Here is a 12,336-nt window from a genome sequence, read left to right on the forward strand (position 1 = left end):
GAATTCCGTGAAATTTGAGTTATCTGAAAGAGGTATAAAGATTCTTTACAGGTCGACTATATCAAAAATTACTTGAATCTAACCCCTAGTCACTAACAGAAAGATCCCATTTGACTGGAACACGTGACAAATACTTCCTAATCCAATGTCTTTGAAATTAGCATGGCCAGCTGGAGAATCGTTGGTGCATTTCTTCTTCTAGTTCTTTTCTATAGGAAAAAAGCTTGGCATGGAATAAAAAACCCTTCAGTTCTAGAGTAACCTCAAATTCAAATCCTGGCTGTATCAGTTATTAAATGTGTGGTCTTAAGAAGGATACCTTTTAAAATTTTGAGATAGAGTCTTGCTCTGTTGCCCAGGCTGGAGTGTAATGGTGCAATCAGAGCTCACTGCAGCCTTGAACTTCTGGGCTCAAGTGATCCTCATGTCTTAGCCTCTTGAGTAGCTAGGACTACAGGGACATGCCACCACACTCAGCTAATTTTTAAATTTTTTTAATAGAGACAGGGTCTCGCTAAGTTGCCCAGGCCGGTCTCAAACTCCTGTGCTCACGTGATACTCCTGCCTTGGTCTCCCAAAGTATTGAGATTACAGGCATAAGCCACCATGCCTGGCCAATAATATTTTTCCTGTTTGAATTGTAGCTTCATCACCTGGCAGACAGGTACACCAGCATCTGCCTCATAGAAATATGTGATGGTTACATGATTAACATATGAAGAGCTTGATGGTGCTTGGCACTTTCCCTTCCCTTCTATAACCCTCTGTTTCCTGGAAATTAGAAGGATCTGACGTAACAAGATGTTAAGTTAATGCTAACACTTCAGTATGTATAAGAAATACCTGAGTATTTGGGTACAGCATGGATTCTCATTTAGTTGGTCTGGGGTAGTACCTGAGTTTCTGCATTTCTAACAAACTCCCAGGTCCTCAGACAGCACTTGGAGTTGCAAGGGGTTAGATGTTTTATCAACCGATCAATAAATCATTCAGTAAAGCAGTTATTCAATATCTACTAAAGGAAGCTCTCTGAATTCTGAGTTTAAGATTTCGAATACCAAGTATTCATGGTGTTCCTTGACACACAATTTCGTTTTGCCTCTGGAGTTACTGGGTCTTTAAAAGGGAAATCAGTTGACAATCCTGGATGAGAAAATTAGAAAAGAAAATGGATTTTAGGGACAGACTGTCTTGAGTGGTTTCCATGGATACAAAATAAGAATGGAAAGGAACCTTGACAAAGGTAGAGCTGGAGACCTGAGTGGCTGTGTGAAGCTCTGGAAGGCAACAAAAAGGTTTCTCCCCTGAATATATTTTTATTTTTTGCTTTATATGTGAAAAGCAAAAAAAGTATATCACATTTGCCTTATGCTTAGATCTTTCCAGTATATTTGTTTCTACCAATTAAGATGATCTTATGTGTTTTTTTGTTGGGCATGTCTTATTGCTACACCATCAAGAGTCTGCCAGCTGAGTTGTTGGTGATAAATGTCTTCACTCGCAAAGCTTTATTTTGAGGTAGCCTACTCCAGACTGAGAACTGTAGAGCCATGTAACATCTCATTTCAGTGGAGAAAAAATTGCATGTTCTATCCTTCACAGGGTTTCCCAGCACTTTCTTGTTACCTTGTTTTCCACCAATTATGTACCTGGATCCACTTTTGATTCAGGTACCATTTCAATAACATCAGCTAACACTCAATACCTCTTCCTCATGACAATCCTTCCTTAACTTTTTGGCATTTTATTTACCATCAAAACCAAAGTTAAAGTTTCCCAAATGTAACATGCTATTTTGTATGTCTATTCCACAGAACCTTGCTTCTCCAAGTATGGTCCGTGAACCAGCAGCATTGCCATTGCCTGAAAGTTTGCCGTAAATGCAGAATCTTACACCCTCTCTATTGAGTCAGGATGCATTTTGATAAGATCCACAGTGATTTATGTGGACACTGAAATTGAAGAGGCACTGTCCTAGCACATATTCTTTCCTCTGCCTTCAATGCCCTTTTCCTCCTACTTGCCTTCTTAGTAAACTCCTATTCGCTCTCAAAATCCATCTCAGATGTCACCTTATATTAAATAGAAATATTTATTGACTCTTTCTGAGAGAGACATTTAGGTATTCTTCTATGCTACATATATATATCTTCTTAATTCTGCACAGGTATTATAATGTATTTCTCATCAGTGATGTCCCTGAGGGGATATATCTGAGCCACATTCATTTGTATCTTCTGCATCTCTACCACTTACAAAAGAGCCTGGCACATAAAAGGTGCTCAATAAATACTTAATGAAATGGCTGGAACTGGCACATCAGGGAGGCAAATAGCTGAAGCAATAGGCTGGTAATTAACCATCGTTACTTGCAAGCATATTTTAAAACAGAATTGCAGAATTTCTCTGTGCCACCCAGATTCATTATTTTGATACAAAACTTCAAGTGATCCTCTCCTTGTCCCTTCCTTCCCCTGGTATCCTTGGTGTCTTAGCATGCAGCAATGGTAGGGTAACTCAGGAGAATGAAATTCAGCTTTAGAAATCTATACAGGTGACAGGACATTCTATTATTTGTCACTGAAGCTTCATTCTTAGCAGGTTGCTTATTTTAAATCAATGGGTATTAATATCCTTCTGAGGGCAAGGAGAACATTAACCAAATGAATGAACTATACATGCCTGAGAGCATAATGGGCCCTCTGGGGAATGTAGGGGAAAGGGTAGTCATATTCCCTGACTCCAAAGTGCCTGCAATTTATGAAGAGTTCATAGTCACTGCGGCTTTATCCTGGAGAAGAATAAGAAGCACCTCGAATTCTCTGGATAATAAAGAAGCTTACCTGGTGTGAGTCACAATGTCTGTCAAGGCACCACCTTCTAGAAACTCCATGACCACCCAGAGCTCATCGCCGACAAGGTAGCTGTTGTACATGTCAACCACATTGTCGTGGTGGTAATCCCGCATGATCACGACCTGGGGAAACGGGAAAGATACTTTTGACTTGTGAAGATGAAGTTGCTTTTTGTTCTCTTGTGGCCACATCTACAATTGCAAGTAAACTGATTGAGAGGTACTGATTGTGGGGAAGTTTATTCAGAAAATCTATTACAGACAAAAAGCATCAAGGGTAGCTAGTAGAAATAAAAAGAATCAAGGTAGCAAATTTGAGAGAAAATGGCAGGTCACTCTGACATTGGAGAGACACAGAGAGAAAATGAAAACAAGTAGAACCAAAGCAAGATTTGCATTCACAAGAGGGAGTTTGGTTGACCATCTTTGGGGATATGATCAGATATCCCTAAGGGTCTCCTTTAGAATGCACTGTTCACAGTCCTCTGCTGGTTATCCTAGCAAAGGGTCACCAACTCGTAGTAATTGAGGGAATGAGTCCCACAAGTGAATGAAGTAAACTATCTACTATTAGAACTGGAGCCACACAAGACCAGCTTAACTTCTCCTTGGAAGTAGGTATGGGTTGAACTTGAGAGATATTTGGGCTGAATTGAAAGAATATATATTGAAGATAAAAATAAGTATGGCATAGAAATTAAAAAGGCTAAGGAGCCTGCTTGCTGGAGAGAGCTTCCAGAAATTGCTGCCCTGTGGCTGTTTCCACTCGAGTTTTCAGAGCTAGTGTTAAATAATAAACTACAGAATTATTTATCTACATCATATTGCTCTGTGTGTTCTGGCATTGTGGTTTGGAAAATAAATCCAGAAACCAGGAATGGTGGACTGGAAAGATGCTGAAGCCCAGTCACCTGGAACTCTCTGTGAGATTTGGAGTGTGTGTAAGAAATAAGCACCCGTGGGAGCTGGAGATGTGTGGAGATATGAGCCTCCATGATAAACAGAGTTCAAAATTGCAGCTGAGTGCATTTTTACAGTGCCTGTTTATGGACCAAACACCTTCTTACTTCTCAGAGAATGGGAGTCCTTACAATAGAAAGACAAAGAGGTCAAGCAGCCGTAGATTGTTCTGGGAGTTAGAAGATGTGGATTGTACATGCTTTCCTGGAGACTAACATCTAACACTGATACCCTGACTTGATATTTTAGGACTTAGATCTCTCGTCCACAAAAACTTATCTTTCCCCTCAATGCTCTCATAAAATTACTAAAAGAATATTACTCCAAAATACTTTATGTGTTTTCTAACATAATTACTCATGTTTCCCCACCTATTTTAGAGCTCTTAAGTGATAAGTTTAAAAGGTAAATGAGAAAGTGGAAGGTAAACGTTAAAGTACAACAAATATACAGAGAAGGGTTAATTCCTTAACATATCAATAGCTCTTACACATCAATAAAACAAATGCTAGCACCCTAATTGAAAACTGTGTACAGAACATATGATTTAGTGAAGAAATAAAAATGGCCTATAACCACATAAAATTCAATTTAGCTACACTAGTAATAAAAGTGCTAATGAAAACAGTAAGCTTTATTCATACCTAGCAGATGAACAGAGATAACATGACAGTGTCAATGACGCTAGTGAAGGTGAAACAATACTATTGGTGAGGGTCTAGATTGGTACAAACTTTCTAGAAATTAACACTGTATATCATTTCTCTAAAAAAAGTACATATCATTTGATCTGTTCATCCTACTTCTAGGAATCTAATAAATTATCAGATATGAAGCCAAAGACTTATGTGTAACAACACTCACTGCAAAATAATAAAAGTGACAAATTGGAAACAGTATAAATCAGAAACTGGTTTTAAATATGATACATGTATATGATAAAAGATTATTAAGCCATTAAAATTGTGTTTTGACATGTAGCTAATAGAATACGTTAATATATTTTATTTTACATTAATAAAAATAAGTAATGTATGCTGATATATTTTATTTAATATTAATTTTATTAGTATTAATGTTAACATTAGGTGAAATTTAGAAAGTCACAAAACCACATACATCTAAAGTTACCTCAAATTTATTAAATCAGTGACTGGTTTAATAAATTTGACACATGTATATGATAGAAGATTATAAGGCCATTAAAATGGTCATTAAATCTACTTTACATTAATAAATATAAGTAATACAGGTCAATATATTTTATGATATTAATTTTATTAGTATTCATGTTAATATTAATTGAAGTTTAGAGAGTTACCAAACTACATATATAGAGAATTATCTCAAACAAAAGAAATTTGTAAACAGAAAAATATAGAAAGGAAACACTGAAATATTAATGTAGGCTATTCCTTGACTGGGATATCTGTGGGACATTTTCTTTACTTTCCATGTATTCTACAGGAAGAATTCATTATTTTTATAGTTAGGAAAAATATTTTAAAGTTCCTAAAGGGTGATAGTCCATTGGTAAACTGACCCTGGTCTACTGTTTTAAAAATTGTTTATGGAGGGTATATTATGATATCATAGTAGTGTAAAATATATACATACTCATGTAGATACAGTGTAGCATAAGAGTTAGAATTCGCTAGACAGAGATTCAGATCCTAGCTCTACAGTCAACCTGCTTGACCCTGAGCCGGATCTCTTAACCTGAGTCCAGGTTTCCTTGTAAAAATGGTGATAACATCTTTCTATCTCACAGAGTTGTTGTGAGGATCAAGCTAGATTAATGCTTAGTACAGTGGCTGATACACATGAAGTACTTTATAGAGGTAACAGCCATATATGTGCATAGAAAAAAGACTAGAAGGAAATATTACAGGGGACGCTATTTTTGTCTTTATATTTTCAGTGCTTTTCTAATGTCCTAAAATGTACATGTGTATAACTTTTGAAATGGGAAATAAATGTTACAAAGGAGAGAAAGGATGACCCAAACACACTCTTTACCTCATTGAAAAGCAGTTCTCGTCTCTGTTGCTTCCGGAGGTCCATTTTCTTCACTGCAACTTGTTTCCCTGTGTGTTTCTCGGTGGCGATGCATACGATGCCGGTTGAGCCTTCCCCGATTTTGATAAAGTTGTCCAAGTATTCCCTGGGGTCTCCTGGGCTGACCACCAGCTGCAGGGCCGCCCGAAACTGTTCATGGGACACCCTGGAGGGCTGCTGGTCGGAGGAGGAGCCCCAGCTGGGCGGCGGGTAGGTGCTGGATGAGAGGCTGAGGGAGCTCAGGTAGGAAGCCGTGGAGATGTACTGCGAACTGCTCTGCAGGGAGGGGTGATGGTACAAGGTGGCTTTGTGGTACCCAGACGGGTACTGGTGACTGCTTGAGGAATAGCCCGATTTGCTTTGACTTTGAGGTAGTTTGGCAGGGCCCCTGGGGTAGGTGTCAGACCCTGACAGTGGAGGGCTGAGGACCATCTGTGCTCGATCGTAATCCACCTGGGAAGACAGACATGGATAAAGAATATTCACATGCTAGATCTGAATGCCACAGCTGAGTGGTGAGTGAGCTGACTGACAGCTGGCAGAATGAGGATCACCAGTGGGAGATGACAGGCTCTGGCTGGGGCACCAACAGGACCGGCCACACCTAGGGAAGGGCCTTCTGTGGTGCACGTGCACCACAGCAGGAGGTTACTTCACGTGTGTCATATCTAAGGTGTACTTGCTTGTTAAGCCCTATTTTCTTGTTCAGGAATGAAAAACCTCATCCCTCATTAAAGGACATTAGTTTTCAGCTAGCATTTTTGGGAGACATTTCAGGGGTAGGAGGCCTTTTCCCATGCTTCTGAATCCACATACTAGAGGGTGGTATGGACATATATGTATAACACAGGTATAACACAGCAGATGTAGGTACAGGGGAAAACATGGCTCCCTGTGCTAAGTTGTGTGAACCACAGGGTGAACATGTGCAATGTTCTCACCAAATAAGTACAAATATAATTGAGAGCGATCAGACTTTGCAGGGGTATGTGTGAAATGAAAATGAGGCTAGACCCGAAAGAGACCCCAGCAAAGAACATCCACTCTGACTTGGAAGAGTGGGATGAGGGGATTTATTGGAGGAGAATGGGGAAGCCAGTGAGGGGATTACTGGTATATGATACAATATGTAGGTCCAGCAGTCACTTCCTGGAAAGAATCAGGAAGGAGCTCTGGCCACTCCTGGAATTGCTGAGGCAAGGATGGTAAAGATACCACATCTTGTCATGTGGTATGCTCCTAGCCCAGGGCAGAAAGTGCTAATCCATCAATGCACTCTGTTTTGGAAGGTCCTGATGACAACACAGTGCTGGATACATAGAAGGTACTCAGAAAAGATTTGTTGATTGGACTTGAGGCTCTTTCTTAATGCAGTGCCCCAGAAAGTCTCTATCACTCTACTGGGTGTAATGGAATGGCATTAACTTATCCCACTCCCCTACCATCCACCCCAAGGACCTAGATCTATTCTAATATAGTAGCTACAAGCTACACGTCCCCATTTAAAGTAAACAAAAATAGATTAAAAATTAAAAATTCAGTTTCTCAATCACACTAGTCACATTTTAAGAACTCAGTAGTTACCACATCACACAGTACACATATAAAACATTTTCCTCATTGCAGAAAGGGCTATTGGATGGCACTATTCTAGATGAATTGATTGTTCCCATGCAGCACATTCATTCATTTATTTCAAAAATTAATATTTGAGCAACTATGATGTGCTATACACTGTTTTAGGTGTGAGGGGGAGGGTCCACCAACAGTCAAAATGAATGATATCTCTGCCCTCCTGGGGTTTATGCTCCAGAGAAGGAAACAGATAATAATAAAGAAAACCAGTAAATATACAGTGTGTGTTTCAGTAGTAATGAATAATATTAAGAAAAATAAAGCAGAGTGAGGGGGTTGAAAGTAATGAGATGCCATCTTGGATAGGGTAGTCACAGAAGGACTCTCTGAGGGGGTTCCGTTGGAGCAGAAGCCTGGCTGAGGGAGGGAAAAAGCAAGATCCCTTTCCTAGGAGGGGTGGTTTGGGCAGTGGGAGTGGCACATGCAGGATTCTGAGGCAGATCCAGGCTTAGTTTGTGAGGAAGAGCAGACGCTCAGCTATAGTGGAGTGTGTCCACTAAGGAAGATGGGCCGAGAAGCTGCCAGGGGACAGATCATGAAGACCTTGGCAAAGACGTTGGCTTTTGTTCCGAGTGAGGTGGGAAGCACTGGGGGTTGCTAAGCAGACAGGAATGACACAGTCTGACTCTCTGGCTGCTGGAGGAGAGACTTTGGTGGCAAGAGTGGAAACAGGGATGCCAGCAGCTTATCACAGTTAATGTGGGCTGAGATTAGGGTGGTTATTGTAGATGGGGTGAGAAATGGTGAAATCTAGGGCAGGATTTGAAGATGGAGCTGACAGGATTTGCTGATGGATTGGGTGAGATCTTGAAAGACAGGAATCAAAGATGGCTATCAGGATTTTGGCCTAAGCAACAGGCCATTTAATGAGATGAGGAATCCAGGGGCAGGAACAGGGCTTGTGGGGTTTGATAATCAGCTTCCAAATTGCTCTCAATGACCTGTGCCTCCTGACATTCATATTCCTATGTAGTCCCCTTCTACACTGTATTGGGATTAATCTATGTGATCAAAGAAAAAGGCAGAGATGATGGCAAGTTCCTTTGCTTTCTTACATCATTTATTTTGGCTTTCACCAGCTGCCATGTCATGAGGACACTCAAGAATCCTTTGGAAGGGTTGGGTGCAGTGGCTCATGCCTGTAATGCCAGAGCTTTGGGAGGCTAAAGCTGAAGGATCACTTGAGCCCAGGAGCTCAAGGCTGCAGTGAGCTATGATTGCACCACTGCACTCCAGCCTGGATGACAGAGTGAAACCTTGTCTCAGAAATAATAAAAATAAAAATAATAATAAAATAGAGAGGTCCATGCAGCAAGAAACTGAGGACTCCTGCTAAGAGCTAGCTAGAAATTGAGGCCTTCTGGCAAACAGCCATGTGAGCCATTCTGGAGGTGGATCCTCCAGGTCCAGTTGATCCTTCAGATGACTGTATTCCTGTTTGACACCTTGACTGCAACCTCATGAGAGATTCCAAGACAGAACCAATCAATCAGCTAAGCCCTCTCAATTTGTGACCTACAGAAACTGTGAAATAGTAAATGTTTGTTATTTAAAGTTTAGGGGAAATTAGTTGAACAGCACTATTTTTTGCTTCATGAGGCAGTTTGTTTTAAGCCATGAAGTTTTGGGATAATTTGTTATGCAGCGATATCGATAGCTAATACATGGTGGAAAATTAAGAGTTCTTTTAGCCATGTAAAGTTTGGGAGAGTGATTAGACATCCATGTGGAGGTGTCACTTAGGAGACTTAGGCATGCCCCAAGTCCAGGGAAGAGTTAAAGCTAAAGACATGAATCTGAGAGTCATCAGTGCTTAGTTCATATTAAAAGCCATGATACTGAATGTGTAAGAGATGGTCTGAGGACCCCAATGTCTAGATACTAGAAAGAGCAGAGGGATCTTGCAAAAGGGAGCAGAGAAGGAGTGACAAGTGCTGTAGAAAGGAAACTAAGGAAGCAAGGTGTCCTGGAGCCAAGGGAGGAAAGTATTTCAAGAAGGAAGGGCTAATGAATCCTGTCAAATGCCACTGAGCAGTGGGATGGGGCATGTTGCTCATCGGATCTGGTGACATGGTAGAGGCAAGCAGGTGTTTCAAGCTCCTGCCCCACCACGATGCATAAGAAGGTGGTCATTCTATCACATCATGGAGCAATAACTGCACACAGTGGGCTCTTTAAAATTGCTACCATAGCACCATTCTCAGTCCCCCAACGCTACCCATTGGTTCTACAATGACAGTGCCTGGCCTGCTGAACATTCAGCAATGCAGCCCTTCCAGCTTCAAAAACACTACACTTTACTAGGTGAATTCACCACTCAGACAGCCTTGGCATCAACCAGCAGGAACCAGGGTAGCTGCTAAGCTGCCCTTCTGCCCTGGTTGCAGAGAGAACACATGCTTTTGACGGGCATAGGAATGAATTCTGACTGATAATTTTAGTCAAGTCAACCTCTCTGAGTCTTAGTTTCCTTCTGACTCTGATAATTTTAGTCAAATCAGCCTCTGTGAGTCTTAGTTTCCTTATCCGTAAAATGGAACAATAATAATACTTACTTCCTTTGTTCACTGAACTCTAAAGGATCAAATACATATCAAAGTATTCAAACAATGACTGGCCAGTAAGTTCTACTTGGTGTTATTATTATATAAAATGCTTAGCACAGTAATGAGAATGCAAAATAAAATAAATAGTAACTGCAATATTATCAAACTAGCTAGCATTTATTGAAGACATACAATGCCCCTGTGGTATATATATTCCTATATATTAATACTCAAAGCAATAAGACAAGATGTCTTTAACATTAATATATTGAACAATGTATAGTTAAAATATTCAAAAACAAGCTGATTCTTTTCAAAGCCTCTGTATTTGTGCTACACAAGGAAAACGTGTGTGTGTGAGTGTGTGTGTACGATGGAATGGGGAGAGAGAAGTGTCAGTGTAAGTTAAACAACTGGATTCTTCCTTCATTAAGCTCCAGATTAGTCAAGTCTAGGCTAGTCAGCAAGGCCAGGGTGTGAAGGGAAATAGTGTTTTGGCTTTTATTTCTGAAAGTGGGTCCTGGGAGCCATCACTTGCCATTATCACCCTGTGTCTTCCTTGGAGGACTGGCTCCTCCTGTACTTTCAACGAAATTGAATTCATTCCCCACAAGCATGTATAACTGATCTCTGAAGATATATTAAAAATGGGAAAGCTGCATCCTGCAGGAATCACAAACACCGCTTTGCACTAATTTAGGCCACTTTTCTTCCTTATCACCTGTCAGCAGCATTATCAGAGTCCACCCTTAACAGCTGGCATATGACATAAAGAAGAAGCCTGCCTGCACCAAGGGGACAATTTCCAGGCAAAGATGGAATGCAGAGCTCTTTGCTGAAAGCTAACCATCTTCAAAATAGGCCATGAGACAAAAAGGTGCTGTTGTCTTTCATGGCTGCTGGTAAGAGGTGCAGACTCTTAAGCAATGGTTGAGGAACAGCCAGTATCACAAGAGACAATGTTTTGAATGAAACTCGTGGCATACTCATCAGAGAATGAACTGTTCACTTCAAGTGAGGGGACATGTGGTCTTCCCTCAGAGGACAAATAGCTGACTCTGTGAAGGAGAAATGCATGGGTGACCCCATGTGGGGCCACCAAGGTGCTGAACCATTGCCTTCTGTTGGATCTTAACCCACATGTGGGGTTCCATGATGGTGCGTATCACCAGCCCACACACTTTCAACAGGTCTTGTTCTTTTTATTCTGGGAATCAAGCAGGGGGCAACTGAATCCCATTTTGTGGTTGATAAAATAGAGGCACAAGGAGACGAAACTGCCCCCAAGCAATGCAGGGCAAACAGCTCCATACTTCCAAGGGGACGACATAACCTAGTTCTTCTGTCGGGGTCAGTCCTTCACTCCCAGTGGGAGGGCGCCCAGCACACTGGCCCACAGGCCGGCTCCCTTGCCTGCCTTGGCATTTCCAACATTCATTGTCACCTCCCTGGTCTGTATAATCAAGGCTGGGCATTCTCTCCTCACTAAAATACACAGGGGTTCTCCTAGGAGCCATCGTGGGGCCTCTTCTGTCAAGCAACTGCTCTGTTAGAAGTATATCCTTGCAGTAGTAACAAATATTTCTAAGAATAATGATGTTTGATATTTATTGAGTGCTTTCTACATGCCAGGGACTGTTCTAAGCACACTGTGTATATTCTTGCACGTAAACCTCAAGCTGGACAATTAAATAAGCTCTGTAATTCCTCCATTTTATAGATAAGAAGACTGAGGCACAGTGGGTTTAAGTAGGTCATGCAAAGATCCCAAAGCTACAAAGAAGGGAGAAATGGGATTCAAATCCAGACAGAGTCGCTTCAGTACTTGGGTCCTTGAAAAATTCACAGAGATAGGCATGAATGATGGTGGGGGGGGGATGTGGTCTTAACAGGGGTGGGCAGAGTGGGCAATGACGATAACCACAGAGATAAAGCCTGGTCAGGGTGTTTCACTGGGGGCCCAGATGTTTGGGCAGCCTGGGGCAAAATGCAAGAATTGGACCAGAACATGATGGATGATAATGTCTAGGAGAGGGGGTGAAAGACAAATTAAGGGTTTTTTTGTTTTTGTTTTTTTTTTTGGCTTGTTTGTTTTGAGCAGTTTTGGCTTAGAGAAATGAGCTAAAAAAAAGAGTAGTCATCACAGCAAAACGAGTTGATTATCTATGTACATCATTCATCATTTTCCTTTTTGTTTTGGTCAAAGCAGAACTCTGCATTGTTACAACACCACTCAGGCTTTCTTCTGTAAGTTCTTTCAAGGAAGGAAGTGCAAACTTTCTT

The 12,336-nt window shown here is 41.0% G+C and overlaps 1 protein-coding gene across 6 annotated transcripts in view; it reads right to left on the minus strand.

The window, feature by feature from the left end:
• The window catches only part of PAK5 (p21 (RAC1) activated kinase 5), a 302,023-nt gene that overhangs the window by 22,697 nt on the left and 266,990 nt on the right, over positions 1-12,336 (minus strand). For all 6 annotated transcript variants that reach the window (XM_003810560.6, XM_034947548.4, XM_034947550.3 and 3 more), the window contains 2 exons: positions 5,834-6,325; positions 2,844-2,977 (listed from right to left, as the gene is read on the minus strand). In XM_003810560.6, the coding sequence (XP_003810608.1) occupies positions 2,844-2,977; positions 5,834-6,325 (626 nt within the window). The remainder of the gene's footprint in view (positions 1-2,843; positions 2,978-5,833; positions 6,326-12,336) is intronic.

The sequence above is a fragment of the Pan paniscus genome, chromosome 21 (assembly GCF_029289425.2).
Source record: "Pan paniscus chromosome 21, NHGRI_mPanPan1-v2.0_pri, whole genome shotgun sequence".
Taxonomy (NCBI): Eukaryota; Metazoa; Chordata; class Mammalia; order Primates; family Hominidae; genus Pan; species Pan paniscus.